Genomic DNA, 12,881 nt, shown 5'->3' with positions numbered 1-12,881 from the left:
ATTCTAGTCTGGACTGGATAGAATTAGCAGTTCATATTTAAAGTCAAACAAATTACAATTAGGTGTCAATTCTTATGAAAGACTTAAATTGACAGTTGTGTAGCATTTCAGCAGGGAGGGTGTAATGTAAGGAAAAATTATATATTTTGCCAATTTGTCCCAAATTTCCTATGGATTTGCACAATTCAATAATTCAATTTGATATTGTACTGACTTTATAGTATTGTCACAATGAGGTGGGGTGACTCTCAGATTAAGCTACCACCATTGTCCCTCTCTAACAGGAGAGCACAGAATTGTGGTGCTCTGTAGATATGATGAGTTTACCTTTTTTATGATATGAAATACAAACTATTAATTTTTAAATCTCATTGACAAGGCTTAAAAATAGGACATTAAATAGCTTGAAATGATCATACAAGATATAGTGACCTGAATATTAAAATTCATCTGGAATGTACAGCTCCCAGTGAAACATCAAATGTCTCCGGAGATGGGGATTGTCAACTATGGTTATGGATTGATACCTTCCTCCACCTTCCTCTGGCTTTATCAAATGATGACAAGGAACACTGACAATGGACCATAAAAAACTGTTTTAAAAATGAATTGTCTCCATTGTAGGTCAACAGCAAGGATTGACACATATAAACCCACCTCCCATGAGAAATCTTGTGTTTGTTGCTGCAGAAAGCAATAACATCACAAAGAGACAGCTAATAACATTGAGTAATGTCTGGTAACATTGAGAAGAAGAACTCTATATCTTTGAAAGTGGTGTGCCTCGTTCTGCAAAAGTGATCAGCCCTGAGAGAAAACCACCTGCCAACCAAGATCTTTTAAGATGCAGAAATCTGCTCTACATACCTGTCTCTGAAACTGTGACTGCTTTTCAATTCTACCCATCCAGACCCTATCAAGCACTGTTTGCTTGAATGCTAATGTATGTGTGTGTGGAAATTGAGATGGTTTTTTTTCTTTTAAAAAAGGTTTTGTCCTTCAATGAACTGAAACTTAATAAATTAACTTCTACATTTTACTTACATCAACAAGATCTGTAGGATGTGTTCTTCATGGCTTTAATATGTATCTCAATGCATATTGAATTTGGAAAAATAAATTATTTAAAAGGTCAAAATTTTGTTATACCAATTTCATGAGTGAAAAGAGAAGACTGTATTCACCCCTTTGGACTTGGTTTTAGCAATATTTGCCATTCCATCATTGAACCTTTTTGCAAATGATATAAGTTGAAAAGGAAACAAGGGGAAACTAGCCAATAATGTCTCAAATAAATACAAATGATTTTGTAATAATAAATGCAAAATTGAAAGATTGCTGAATTAAGTAATGTCTTCCCGATGAATTAACAATATTACCAATACTTATTGGTGTTCTGCTATTGAATCTTAAATGGTGAACAGAACATTATGGATCTCTTGGAGATGGGTTGGAAGGCAGAGTTAACCTAAAATGTCATTTTCTGTCATCAAATCATACTGGAAATGGGGAAATTGTAAGGAGAGCTTCCCTTACAGAGACAATCTGAGTGCTTCTTACTTGTGTTCCTGGCATGTTATCATTGTTAGAAGAGGCCTTTACTGCATTGGGAAATAAGCTAGTAAATATTGATGCTTCCCTGTTGGCTGGGTTCCATGGAGGTGCCAGTAAGGCTGCCTCTGTGGTAACACCACAATCTGCCCTGACCAAGTATGGTCCTGCCATCCTTGCACGGGACTGCATGAATAGCCCCAACAGCCCTGTTTTAGACCTCACACCTTCATCTATGGTGAAGTTCATGCTGCATCACTTAGTTGGATACATCTCCAGCACAAGACCCAGCTTCCAGACTGGGCTGTTAATCTTGTCCATACAGGGAGCCCTAGGTGACAGGTATGAACAGGAATATCAGAGGTTATGTTCATTCTGACAGCTGGCTCTGAGGGAGCTGGATCAGTTTCCAGAACTCTCCTTGTATAATTAAAGGGTGACTTGGTTACAGGACACCAGCCTCTGTGGTATTATTTCAGTGGTGATGAGAGAAAAGCATGTTCCTGAAGAAATTTGTTCACAACAGTTGTCTTTGAGTTGCAGTAAGCATTTTTGCCATTATGTCATTATTTGGCAAGCTTTACTCATTCAATCCTGCCATAGAAGATTGAGCCCAGTGCATGGAAAGAATGCATTACTGTTTCCAGGCAAATGATATTGGGGCAGAGGAAAAGCAACAAGTAACAAGTGGGCAGCACGGTGGCACAGTGGTTAGCACTGCTGCCCCCATAGCACCAGAGACCCAGGTTCAATTCCTGCCTCCAGCAACTGTCTGTGTGGAGTTTGCACATTCTCCCCGTGTCTGCGTGGGTGTGCTCCGGTTTGCTCCCACAGTCCAAAAATGTGCAGGTTACGTGAATTGGCCATGCTAAATTGCCCGTAGTGTTAGGTGAAGGGGTAAATCTAGGGGAATGGGTCTGGGTGGGTTGCTCTTCGGAGGGTTGGTGTGGACTTGTTGGGCCAAAGGGCCTGTTTCCACACTGTAAGTAATCTAATCTAACCTACTTTAATCTAATTCTCCTGAAATAGCTGGTGGTGATAGGGGAATGCAAAGGGCAACCACAACCAGAATTGAAACCATTTAACATCTGGAGAGACCAGAGAAAGGCATATCTTTATGGGGAGCAAGAGTGAATGTCCTGAGCAAAGGACATTGCCAGATACTAGCTGATCTCCACCAGGGTCATCCAGGGATTTTGAAAATGATGATGTTGACAAGACCTTATGTCTGCTAGCCAGTATTGGATGCAGAGATAACTGCATTTGTGGGACAGTGCCCAGAGTGGCAACGAGGACAAAACTTACTGTCATCATCTCCCTTACATTTGTGGGAATGGCTGGATAAACCCTGAAGATGATGATAGAAAAACTGAGCGTGTCTTTTGCAATGCAAAGAATTGTGGAAGTGTTGGTCACAGATAACGGGCCATAGTTTATTAACAAGAGAATCTGATTATTTCCTAAAGTTAAATCATATTGGTTATGTAAGGACAGCTCAATACCATCTGTCATCCAATGGTATGGCAGAAAGAGCTGTCCAAACTTTGAAGGTAGGTTTAAAGAAACAGCATACAGCTTCACTGGATGTCAAACTGTCCTGGTTGCAACTTTATTGTAGGACCACCCCTCAGGGATAGCTCCAGCAGAGCGGCTAATGGGGAGAAGACTCTGTACCAGGTTAAATCTAATCTTCCTGGTCCGGAGGTGGAGGGTGAAATAAAATCACAAAGACCAACGCTGGACACACTGATTGTAACAAGGTCAGCCAAGTGGGCCTCATAGAATATGAGCTCCCTGATTGGAGCTGTTGTTCTGATCCAAACATAGAGCCCTGATTGACAGGAGTATTCAGGGCCCGGATGTCTCTGAAGAAGGAGCACGCGGTGTCCAGCAACACCCTTGAGCTATTCAGGGAGAGGTGGGTACCGCGGGGAGTGGAGTGTATTATTTCCCCATACAACTCTATTTTGATTTAATCCCAGCCCTCCCCTTCACTGTTTGATTACGCAGCATTGGCTTCTAAAAAGGACACTGCTTGTCACTGACCACTTGGGCATTTCCTTTCTTCCTGGTGGTGGAAATTGAATAAAGATTTGCACACCTATTGTCTTTCACTGTATCTCACACCTGCACACACATATCATGGGTGCTGGGGAAAAAAAAAGAACAGGACTGTTTTTCCTGTATGAAAGAGGAAAGGAGACTGATTCTGTTGGTGTCTTCCCATTGAGGAGGAGTTTATTTTGAAGTTTTTGTTTCTTCTGTTTTATTGTGACTGTTGTTCTCTGGCTTTTTTTTTTGCTTATTTGAAGCTGTGCTCAGCTGCACAGGTAGCTATTATCATCACTGCTGCTACTGCTGCAACAAGCTTGGGCCTGTTTCTACTACTGGAGCCTGGACCTCACCTGCACCCCAGCACTGCTGCCGCTGCCTGGGCCTGCCTACATCTGGGGCCCTTCTCCACTGTCGCTGCCTGGGCCCCACCTGTACCTGGGCCTACTTCTGCTGCTGCTGCCAGGGCCTACCTCCAAAAGAAAAAAAGGAAAAAAAAATAAACAGGAGTGTTAGAGGTTATGTTCACTCTGAGAGCTGGCTCTGAGGAAGCTGGATCAGTGTCAAGGACTCTCCACATTTAAATAAAGGGTGACTTGGTGACAGGATACTGGCCTCTGGAGTTACTTCACACAATAAAATTTAGGATCACCAAATCAACTAATGGCCAGCCCAGAGCAGGCCATTAGGCCCTTCATGTTCATGCAAGCCCACCATGACAACAAATCAGCTAGTCCAACTTCTCCTCTGAATTGTTAAGCATACTTACCTTTCCACATGTGTTGCCTGACTTGTCAAGTGTTTACAGAGTTTTAGAGGATTCATCATAACTTCTTTGATTTTATATTTCATACCTCTGTTTATTAAGTGTTTTCATTTTGATGACATTTCCCTTCCCTAAGCTAAACAAAGTTAGTTTGTTGAGGTAGAATCATGTAGTTATTTTAACCTTTAGTTTTATACACAATACACATATAAAATTTAACACTATGCAAACAAACTTGCACACTCTTTGTATAAATTTTTAGCTAAATAATTACTTTGACTGAACAAGGTAATTGATACTCACATGCTGAAGTTGGTAATGAAGGCTGTTTTGGGTAGTTCTATTTCAAAGAAAGCTTCCTTTGATTCATTTGCTCGATTCACTACCCGGTTGATTACCATATTGTGAGCAAACCGAGATGTAACTTTGCAGTCAACCTTCATACTGTAAATTTCAAGGCCGCTCTCAGGCTAAAAGAGATTAAGGAGTATTACTTCAATGAGCAATGATTGAGGCAAGAACTAGAAACATCCAATTTATATTAAATCAGTTATTGTTGTGGAACAATAAAGCATCTACTGTTCTTCCTCTAATTGGTCATAGTGTACAAATGGTATCTTCAAATACATCTTACAAAATTGCAGCTCCAATACATCAGAGTCAATTAAACCATTGCGCAGAGACAGCAGAGAAACCAATGTAGCTGATTAAAAAAAAGCCACGTGTAAGAATAAACGGAAATTGATGCTCAAATAAATAGTCAGCGAAATCAAGCTTACTTTTTTGCCATGTTCACCGATGCTTCTTTTCTGTTGCCAAAGGATAAACACATCAATATTATAAATGCATCAGTTATATACACAAATTGTACAAACCAATGGAATTACAAAATTAATTAAATTAAACTAAAGATTATATGTTCAATATTTATAAACATAAAGTAAAAAAGAGCACTGTACAGATTTCCTCATTTCAAAAGTAGAATATCGATGGCATGACATTTGGGGTGGAGGAGCATGGTGGCATTAGTCATTATCGAGGAGAATTGCAAAAAGTTGAAGACAGTAATAAATTTCAGAATGGAAAATAATTGGCAAATGAAATTCAGCATAGATATGAAATAGTAAGTTTTGGGTGGAAGGACAGGCAGATCAGATTACTTGGAAGGTGCATATCTAGGTGGTGTTAAAGAACAAAAAGTTGATGGTGTGGTCAACTAAAAACTATATTACAGGTTAGCATGTTCATCACAAAACAAACAAGCACAAGCTTATTGCTAAAGTTAAAGTTAAAGTCACCTACTGGACCATAGGGCTGTTCTTTCATTCAAGAGTCATAGTGATAGAGATGTACAATACAGAAACTCGTCCATGCCGACCAATATCCCAAAATAATCTAGTCCCATTTGCTAGCACTTGGCTCATATCCCCCCAAACCCTTCCTATTAAGATACCCATCCAAATGCCTTTCAGATGTTGTAATTGTACTGGCATCCACCAGTTCCTCTGTCAACTCATGCCATATACACACCACCCTCTGTGAGAAAATGTTGCCCCTTAGGTCCCTTTTAAATCTTTCCCTTCTCACCCTAAACATATGCCCTCTAGTTCTGGACTACCCCACTCCATGCCCTTCATGATTTACCCTAGCCATGCCCTTCATGATTTTATGAACCACTATAACCCCTCAGCCTCCAACACTCCAAGGAAAACAACCCCAACCTATTTAGTCTCTGAGAAATGACTGTGGAGGTTTTAACCTGACCGTCTCAATGCCTCAAATCAAGGGAGACTTCACAGTAACTACAGTCAGCAAAGGAATTGAACCCATGCTGTTGGCATTAATCTGCAATTTAAACCAGCTGTCCAGCCAACTGAGCCCTAAACCTGTGTTAAGTTTTACTTAGAGCACATTTGGAGTACTGCATGTAGTTATGGTTACAAGAAAGATAGAGAGTCACAAGGGAGGGTGCAGAGATTGTAAGGATGATGCCAGAAATGCATGATTATATGTCAGGAAAGGATTAATAGACTGGCTTTCTTTTGTCCGAGTGAATAGATGAAGTGTGACTGAACAGGGCTTGTTAAAATTGAGTGATTTTGATTGAATGGGTATAGAAAGAGTGTTTCTTCTAGAGAGGAAAGGCATATCTAGAGGCAATCCACACAAGATAGTCATCAAGAAATCAAATTGGGAATTCAGAGGAATTCCTCCAGAGAGGAACTCAGTACTGCAGGAAATGGTTCAAGTGTACATTATCAATTTCAAGGGAAATTAGCCCTACATATGAAGGAGAAAGTAAGACAGAGTTAAAAATTTAAAACAAGAGAAGGCTTGAGTGGAATGTAAACATCAAGGTATACAAGGTCTGAAGTCAGACGACAGGTTATAGTCCAACAGGTTTATTTGAAATCACAAGCTTTTAGAGTGTTGCTTCAGGTGAAGTAATGGAGAGCAATGCTCCAAAATCTTGTGATTTCAAATAAATCTGTTGGACTAAACCTGGTGTAGCCTGACTTCTGATTTTGTCCACCCCAGTCAAACACCGGCATCTCCACATCAAGATGCACCTCTTTCTGTGCCCTATGTCCCATGTAATGTACAGCAGGTCTTGATACAATCAAATACTGAAAGCTGATCAGTATTTATATTTTGAAAAGAGGCATCTGGATGGGTATATGAATAGGAAGGGTTTGGAGGGATATGGGCCGGGTGCTGGCAGGTGGGACTAGATTGGGTTGGAATATCTGGTCGGCATGGACGGGTTGGACCGAAGGGTCTGTTTCCATTCTGTACATCTCTATGACTCTATAACCTAACTCTAAGAAAGTAACTTGACTGGTGAAAATTAATGAATATCAATAGTCACAACTCTACATTCAGTGCCATAAGTTGGTGAATGAATAGATATGTCTCATGAATTCACTAGAGGCTGATTTTCCACTGCAGTGTAAGAATATATTCAAGTTTGATTAATTGGAATGATGTACTACACCTTGTAATAAGTACGGTGCCCCAAAGTGGCTTATTAGGCTAGGGGTATAATTCCCACTTTGGATGTGAAAGTCCCAGATTAAAGTCCCTGAGAAGTCTCACTTTAGGAGACCTTCTTGTGGCACAGTTGTAGTGACCCTACCCTGGACCAAGAAGTCAAGGTTCAAGTCACACCTGCTCCAAAGGTATGTAGTAACATCTGTTGAATAGGTCACTTCGAAAAATAAGTTAAATGAAAAAAAAATGAAATTCTTCCCAATGCCTTGGGCTATAATCTGCTATTTGAGCACAAAAAACTGAAACGTGTATTGTATTTTGTAAGTTTGTTCACTGAGCTGGTAGGTTTGTTCTCAGATGTATCGTCACCATACTATCCTCATCAGTGAGCCTCCGTTAAAGTGCTGGTGTTCTGTCCCGCTTGCTAGTTATGTGTGTCAGTCTGTTAAGGTAGATGATATCATTTCTGGCTCTTTTTCTCAGAGGTTGGTAAATGGGCTCCAAATCAATGTGTTTATTCATGGAGTTCCAGTTTGAATGCCAGGCCTGTAGGAATTCCTCTGCGTGTCTTATTTAGCCTATCCGAGGATGGATGTGTCGTCCCAGTCAAAGTGATGTCCTTCTTCGTCTGTGTGTAAGGATACTAGTGAGAGAGGGTCATGTCTTTTGGCAGCTAGTTGGTGCTCATGTATTCTGGTGACAAGTTTCCTGCCTGTCTGTCGGATGTAGTGTTTGTTGCAATCCTTGCAGGGTATTTTTATATGACATTGGTTTTGCTGGCTGCTGCAACAGGGTCCTTTAGGTTCATCAGTAGTTGTTTCAGTGTGTTGGTAGGTTTGTGGGCTACCATTGATGTCAAGGGGTCGGTGTAGTCTGGTCATCATCTCCAAGATGTCTTCGATGCATGGTAGCATGGCTAAAGTCTCTGGGTGTGTTGTGATTTCTTGTTTGGGTTTGTTGGTTAAGAAGTGGCAGACTGTGCTTATTGGGTACACATTATTTTTGAATACATTGTATATGTTTTTTTTCTGCTCGTAGTTACTAGGTGCTGCAGTGTGTTGTGGCCTGTTTAAATAATGTCCTGATGCAGCTTAGTTTGTGGGTGTTGGGATGATTGCTCCTATAATTTGAGTATCTGGTCTGTGTGTGTTTCTTCCCTGTAGACACTGGTCTGCAGTTCTCCATTGACTGTTCGTTCCACTGTGACATCTAGGAAGGGAAGTCTGTTGTTGTTCTTTTCCTCTTTGGTGAAATTTATGCCAGTAAGAATATTGCTAATGATATTGTAGGTTTCTTCTAATTTGTTCCATTTCATGATGACAAAAGTGTCATCCACATAACAGACCCAAAGCTTAGGTTGGATTGTGGGGAGGGCAGCTCATTCTAGTCTCTGCATAACTGCTTCTGCTAAGAATCCTGATATTGGTGAACCCATGGGTGTACTATTGATCTGTTTGTAGGTCTTGTGAAGATGAAGTGGGTAGTGAGGCACAGGTCTATTAACTTGAGGATGCTGTCTTTGCTGTGGAGTTGGGTCCATCGGTAAGTGTCGGTATCCGTGAGTAGTGAGTTCGACTTTTCAATGTTTTGTGTGCAGTTTAGGAAGATGGTCATGTGCCCTTTGCCTGCCGGTAGGATTACAATATTTCTGTTTTTTTCCGAGTACTTCAAGGGCTTTCCTTTTCTTGTTGAGAGGGTTCCCTTCTTTCTTTCTTCCTGCTTAGTGTTGGTGCTACTGTCTGTCTAATGACCTGCTGGGTTTCTTCTGTAAGTCCGTTGTCCTTCAGGGTTAATTAAAGTTTTGCTAGGAAATCCTTTTTGTCCGCGTCTCTGAAGTTGTAGTTCATCCCTTTTACTAGGATGGCTTTTTCTGTGTCTGTTAGTGGTCAGTCCAATAGGTTCTTTATCTTCTTAAGCTTCTGTGTTGTTCTTTTGTGCGAGCTTGTCCAGTTTTTCTGGTAGAACTAGTTTTTTTCTTTGTCATGGTTTGCTGTTGTTTGATAATGAAGGTTCATTCTAAAGTACTTGCCCATTCCTAGTCAGTCACGTTGGTGTACAAAGTTTTTTGGTGCAAACTTTCCTGTTCATGTTTGTGGAGTTGATTGTGGGCATCATTAATCATTTCTTGCAACATTCTGTGGCCATTCATAAAGAACTTATTGGACCAACCACTAACAGACACGGAAAAAGCTGTCCTCGTAAGAGGGATGAACTACAACTTCAGAGACGCAGACAAAAAGGATTTCCTAGCAGTACTAGAATCAACCCTGAAAGACAATGGATTTATAGAAGAAACCCAGCAGGCCATCAGTAGCACCAACACTAAGCAGGAAGAAAGAAGGAACACCCTCAACAAGGAAAGGAAAGCTCTTGAAGGACACAGAAAAAAAACAGAAATATTGTAATCCTACTGGCAAACAAAGGGCACATGACCATCTTCCTAAACTGCACACAAAACATTGAAAAGGCGAACTCACTACTCACAGATACTGACACTTACCAACAGGTGGCGATGGACCCAACTCCACAGCTAAAAAACCATATCATAACAGCACTGAAGAAAATCCACAAACAGGCAAAATTAACAAGACAGATCTCCAAAGAATGAAACCTGATGGACCAACACACCCTGCTTTTACGGATTATCTAAGATACACAAACCTCTTCTGACCCATAATCTCACTTCCTAGCACACCGACATACAGACTAGCAAAGGAGCCTCACCGTAAACTTAAATGCCTCGTAGAAGACTCATGCCACTCCAACCAAGAATTCCTGAACATCATCAAAAACACCAACATAGAAGATAACAAAGTCATGGTCTCCTTTGATGTAAAGGCCCTATTCACATCAGTTAACATCAGCCTGGCCAAAGAAACACTGACCTCACTACTAGTAGAATCAAGGACACAAACACCAGACTGCACCAACTCCTTAGGCAAGGACAGAATCCTCAAGTTTTTAGACTTGTGCTTCACTGCCCACTTCACCTTCAGTGACAAGACCTACAAACAAATCAATAGTACACCCCTGGGATCATCAATATTAGGATTCTTAGCAGAAGCAGAAGCAGTTATGCAGAGACTAGAATGAACAGCCCTCTATGTGGATGTGGATGATACCTTTGTCGTCATGAGACGGAACAAATTAGTAGTAACTACAATATCATTATCAACATCCTTACTGACATAAATTTCATGAAAGAGGAAGATACAACAACAAACTCCCCTTCCTAGGCAGCACAGTGGAATGAACCGTCAATGGAGAACTGCAGACCAGTGTCTACAGGAAAGTAACACACGCAAACCAGATACTCAAATACAGGAACAATCATCCCAACACCCACAAATGGAGCTGCATCAGGACATTATTTAAATGGGCCATAACACACTGCCGCACCGAGGAACTATGAGCAGCAGAAGTAAAATATCTATATAATGTATTCAAGAATAACGTGTACCCAATAAGCACAGTCTGCTGATTCTTAAACAAACCCAAACAAGAAGACACAACATGCCCAGAGACTCCAGCCACACTACCATGCATCAAAGACATCTCGGAGATGATGACCAGACCACACCGACCTCTTGGTATCGTGGTACTTCATAAACCTACAAACACAGCGAAACGGTTACTGATGAATCTAAAGGATCCTGTACCAACAGCCAGCAAAACCAATGTCATATAAAAATGCCCTGCAAGGACTGCAACAAACACGACATCCGACACACGGGCAGGAAACTTGCCACCAGAATACATGAGTACCAATTAGCCAAAAGACATGACCAATTGTCAATAGTTTCCTTACACACAGACAAAGAAGGGCACCACTTTGACTCGGACGACGCATCCATCCTAGGACAGGCTAAACAAAGATACACATGGGAATTCCTACAGGCCTGGCATTCAAACCGGAACTCCATCAATAAACAATTTGATTTGGACCCCATTTACCAACCTCTGAGAAAAAGAACTGGAAATGATATCACCCACCTTAACAGACCAACACACATAAATAGAGAGCAGGACAGAACACCAGCGTTTCAACAGAGACTCACTGATGATGTTACCTAGCGTGGTTTCGAAACATCTGAGAACAAACCTACCAGTACGGTGAGCAAACGTACAACCTAAACCTCAACCTGAGCTACAAATCTTCTCAAAAATTTCAAGCATTCATTGTAATTATGGTATGAAATGAAAGAACTAGGATATATGAATTCAAATTCATATGTGGTATTATTTTGTGCAGTTGATAATAAAATTTTCTCAGGCGAACTCTACAATAAAAACAAAAATTGTAATACTAGATTCTTTAGTGCTAAACATCGCCTTCAGTTTCAGTTTGCAGTTGTACTGACAGCTATTGCCAACTAAGAAAAGTAAAACAAGACTCAGTCAAATGAAGCAGTGTTCACCAGTAAAGCAAATTAAATGCTACATTATGCTTATAATTATGGAATCTTTCATGTGCTTTCATAAATTTACTGTCACAAGTGATATAATTTGGAAAAGGTTACATAGATTGTTTCATGCATCCTTTTATCACAAGAAATAGGTAGTTTGAAAATAGTTTGATGTGTTTGAGGCTTGCAAATCATGGCCAGTGAGAACAAACTTTGATATGACTGGTAGTGTGAAAAACCCAGACTTAAAGAAAGCAATCAACAGTTAATTATTTTATATTTTACTTGCAATAACATTTTCACAGAGATTAAGTAAGGCACAGAGTTTTACATGTACAGTTTAGCTGCAAAATACCTTCAGGGTTCTTCCAGTCAGCTCCAGAACATTTGATAAAGAGTTCACATACTCATTCTGCTCAAAATAAAAAAATTAACAAGTTAAACAGTCAGCCAATTAAGCAAGTTATTGTAGAAATTTAATTGTATAAATAGTACATTACCTTCTGATGCTCTGATTCTGTTATTATAAAATCAGAGGATATTAGTGCTGGAATAGAAATTAGCAAAACGAAGGACAGCATTGCCTTCATTTTGGTCAATGCTATGTGTCAAGCGGGGTAGAAGAAATGAGGTTTTATTCTGAACTCTGTTAATAAACAACAGCAGCATTGACTTGACTCCTACTATTGCCAAAAACAAACTCACCAAATGGAGAATATGATGTAAACTGTGTAATTAAAGCAAACAGAGAAGTTTTTAGACTGAGTATGAAACATGCATGTTCAGGGACAAATAATAGTCTATATTTAAGGGTCAGTACTGAAATATAAAATAATTTTTTAGTTGCAGCAGCACATCATTTCACAGAACATATTTAAAATTATTTCACAGATGTCTGCATCACTGGTTAGGCCCTATTGCCTGAGAGAACATCAAGTTGCCAGAGTTTTCCTGATGAAGGGCTTTTGCCCGAAACGTCGATTTTCCGGCTCCTCAGATGCTGCCTGAACTGCTGTGCTTTCCAGCACCACTCTAATCCAGAGTCTTACCAGCCCATAGTGCTGCACTCTCATGGTGAGTTGGCTTTATAAACTATTGAGATGCAAAGTTTGACC

General features: G+C 40.3%; 1 protein-coding gene across 2 annotated transcripts in view; it reads right to left on the bottom strand.

Moving 5' to 3' along the window:
- Positions 1-12,402, bottom strand: part of LOC140483682 (inter-alpha-trypsin inhibitor heavy chain H3-like) — an 86,965-nt gene extending 74,563 nt beyond the window's left edge. For both annotated transcript variants that reach the window (XM_072582053.1, XM_072582055.1), the window contains exons 1-4: positions 12,267-12,402; positions 12,122-12,178; positions 5,149-5,178; positions 4,673-4,839 (exon numbers count right to left, since the gene is read on the bottom strand). In XM_072582053.1, the coding sequence (XP_072438154.1) occupies positions 4,673-4,839; positions 5,149-5,178; positions 12,122-12,178; positions 12,267-12,356 (344 nt within the window). In that variant the 5' untranslated portion in view covers positions 12,357-12,402. The remainder of the gene's footprint in view (positions 1-4,672; positions 4,840-5,148; positions 5,179-12,121; positions 12,179-12,266) is intronic.
- Between the last annotated feature and the right edge of the window lie 479 nt (positions 12,403-12,881).

Source organism: Chiloscyllium punctatum, chromosome 12 (assembly GCF_047496795.1).
Source record: "Chiloscyllium punctatum isolate Juve2018m chromosome 12, sChiPun1.3, whole genome shotgun sequence".
Lineage (NCBI taxonomy): Eukaryota > Metazoa > Chordata > Chondrichthyes > Orectolobiformes > Hemiscylliidae > Chiloscyllium > Chiloscyllium punctatum.
Note: the sequence above shows the minus strand (reverse complement) of the source record. Positions and strands in the feature narration are given on the sequence as shown.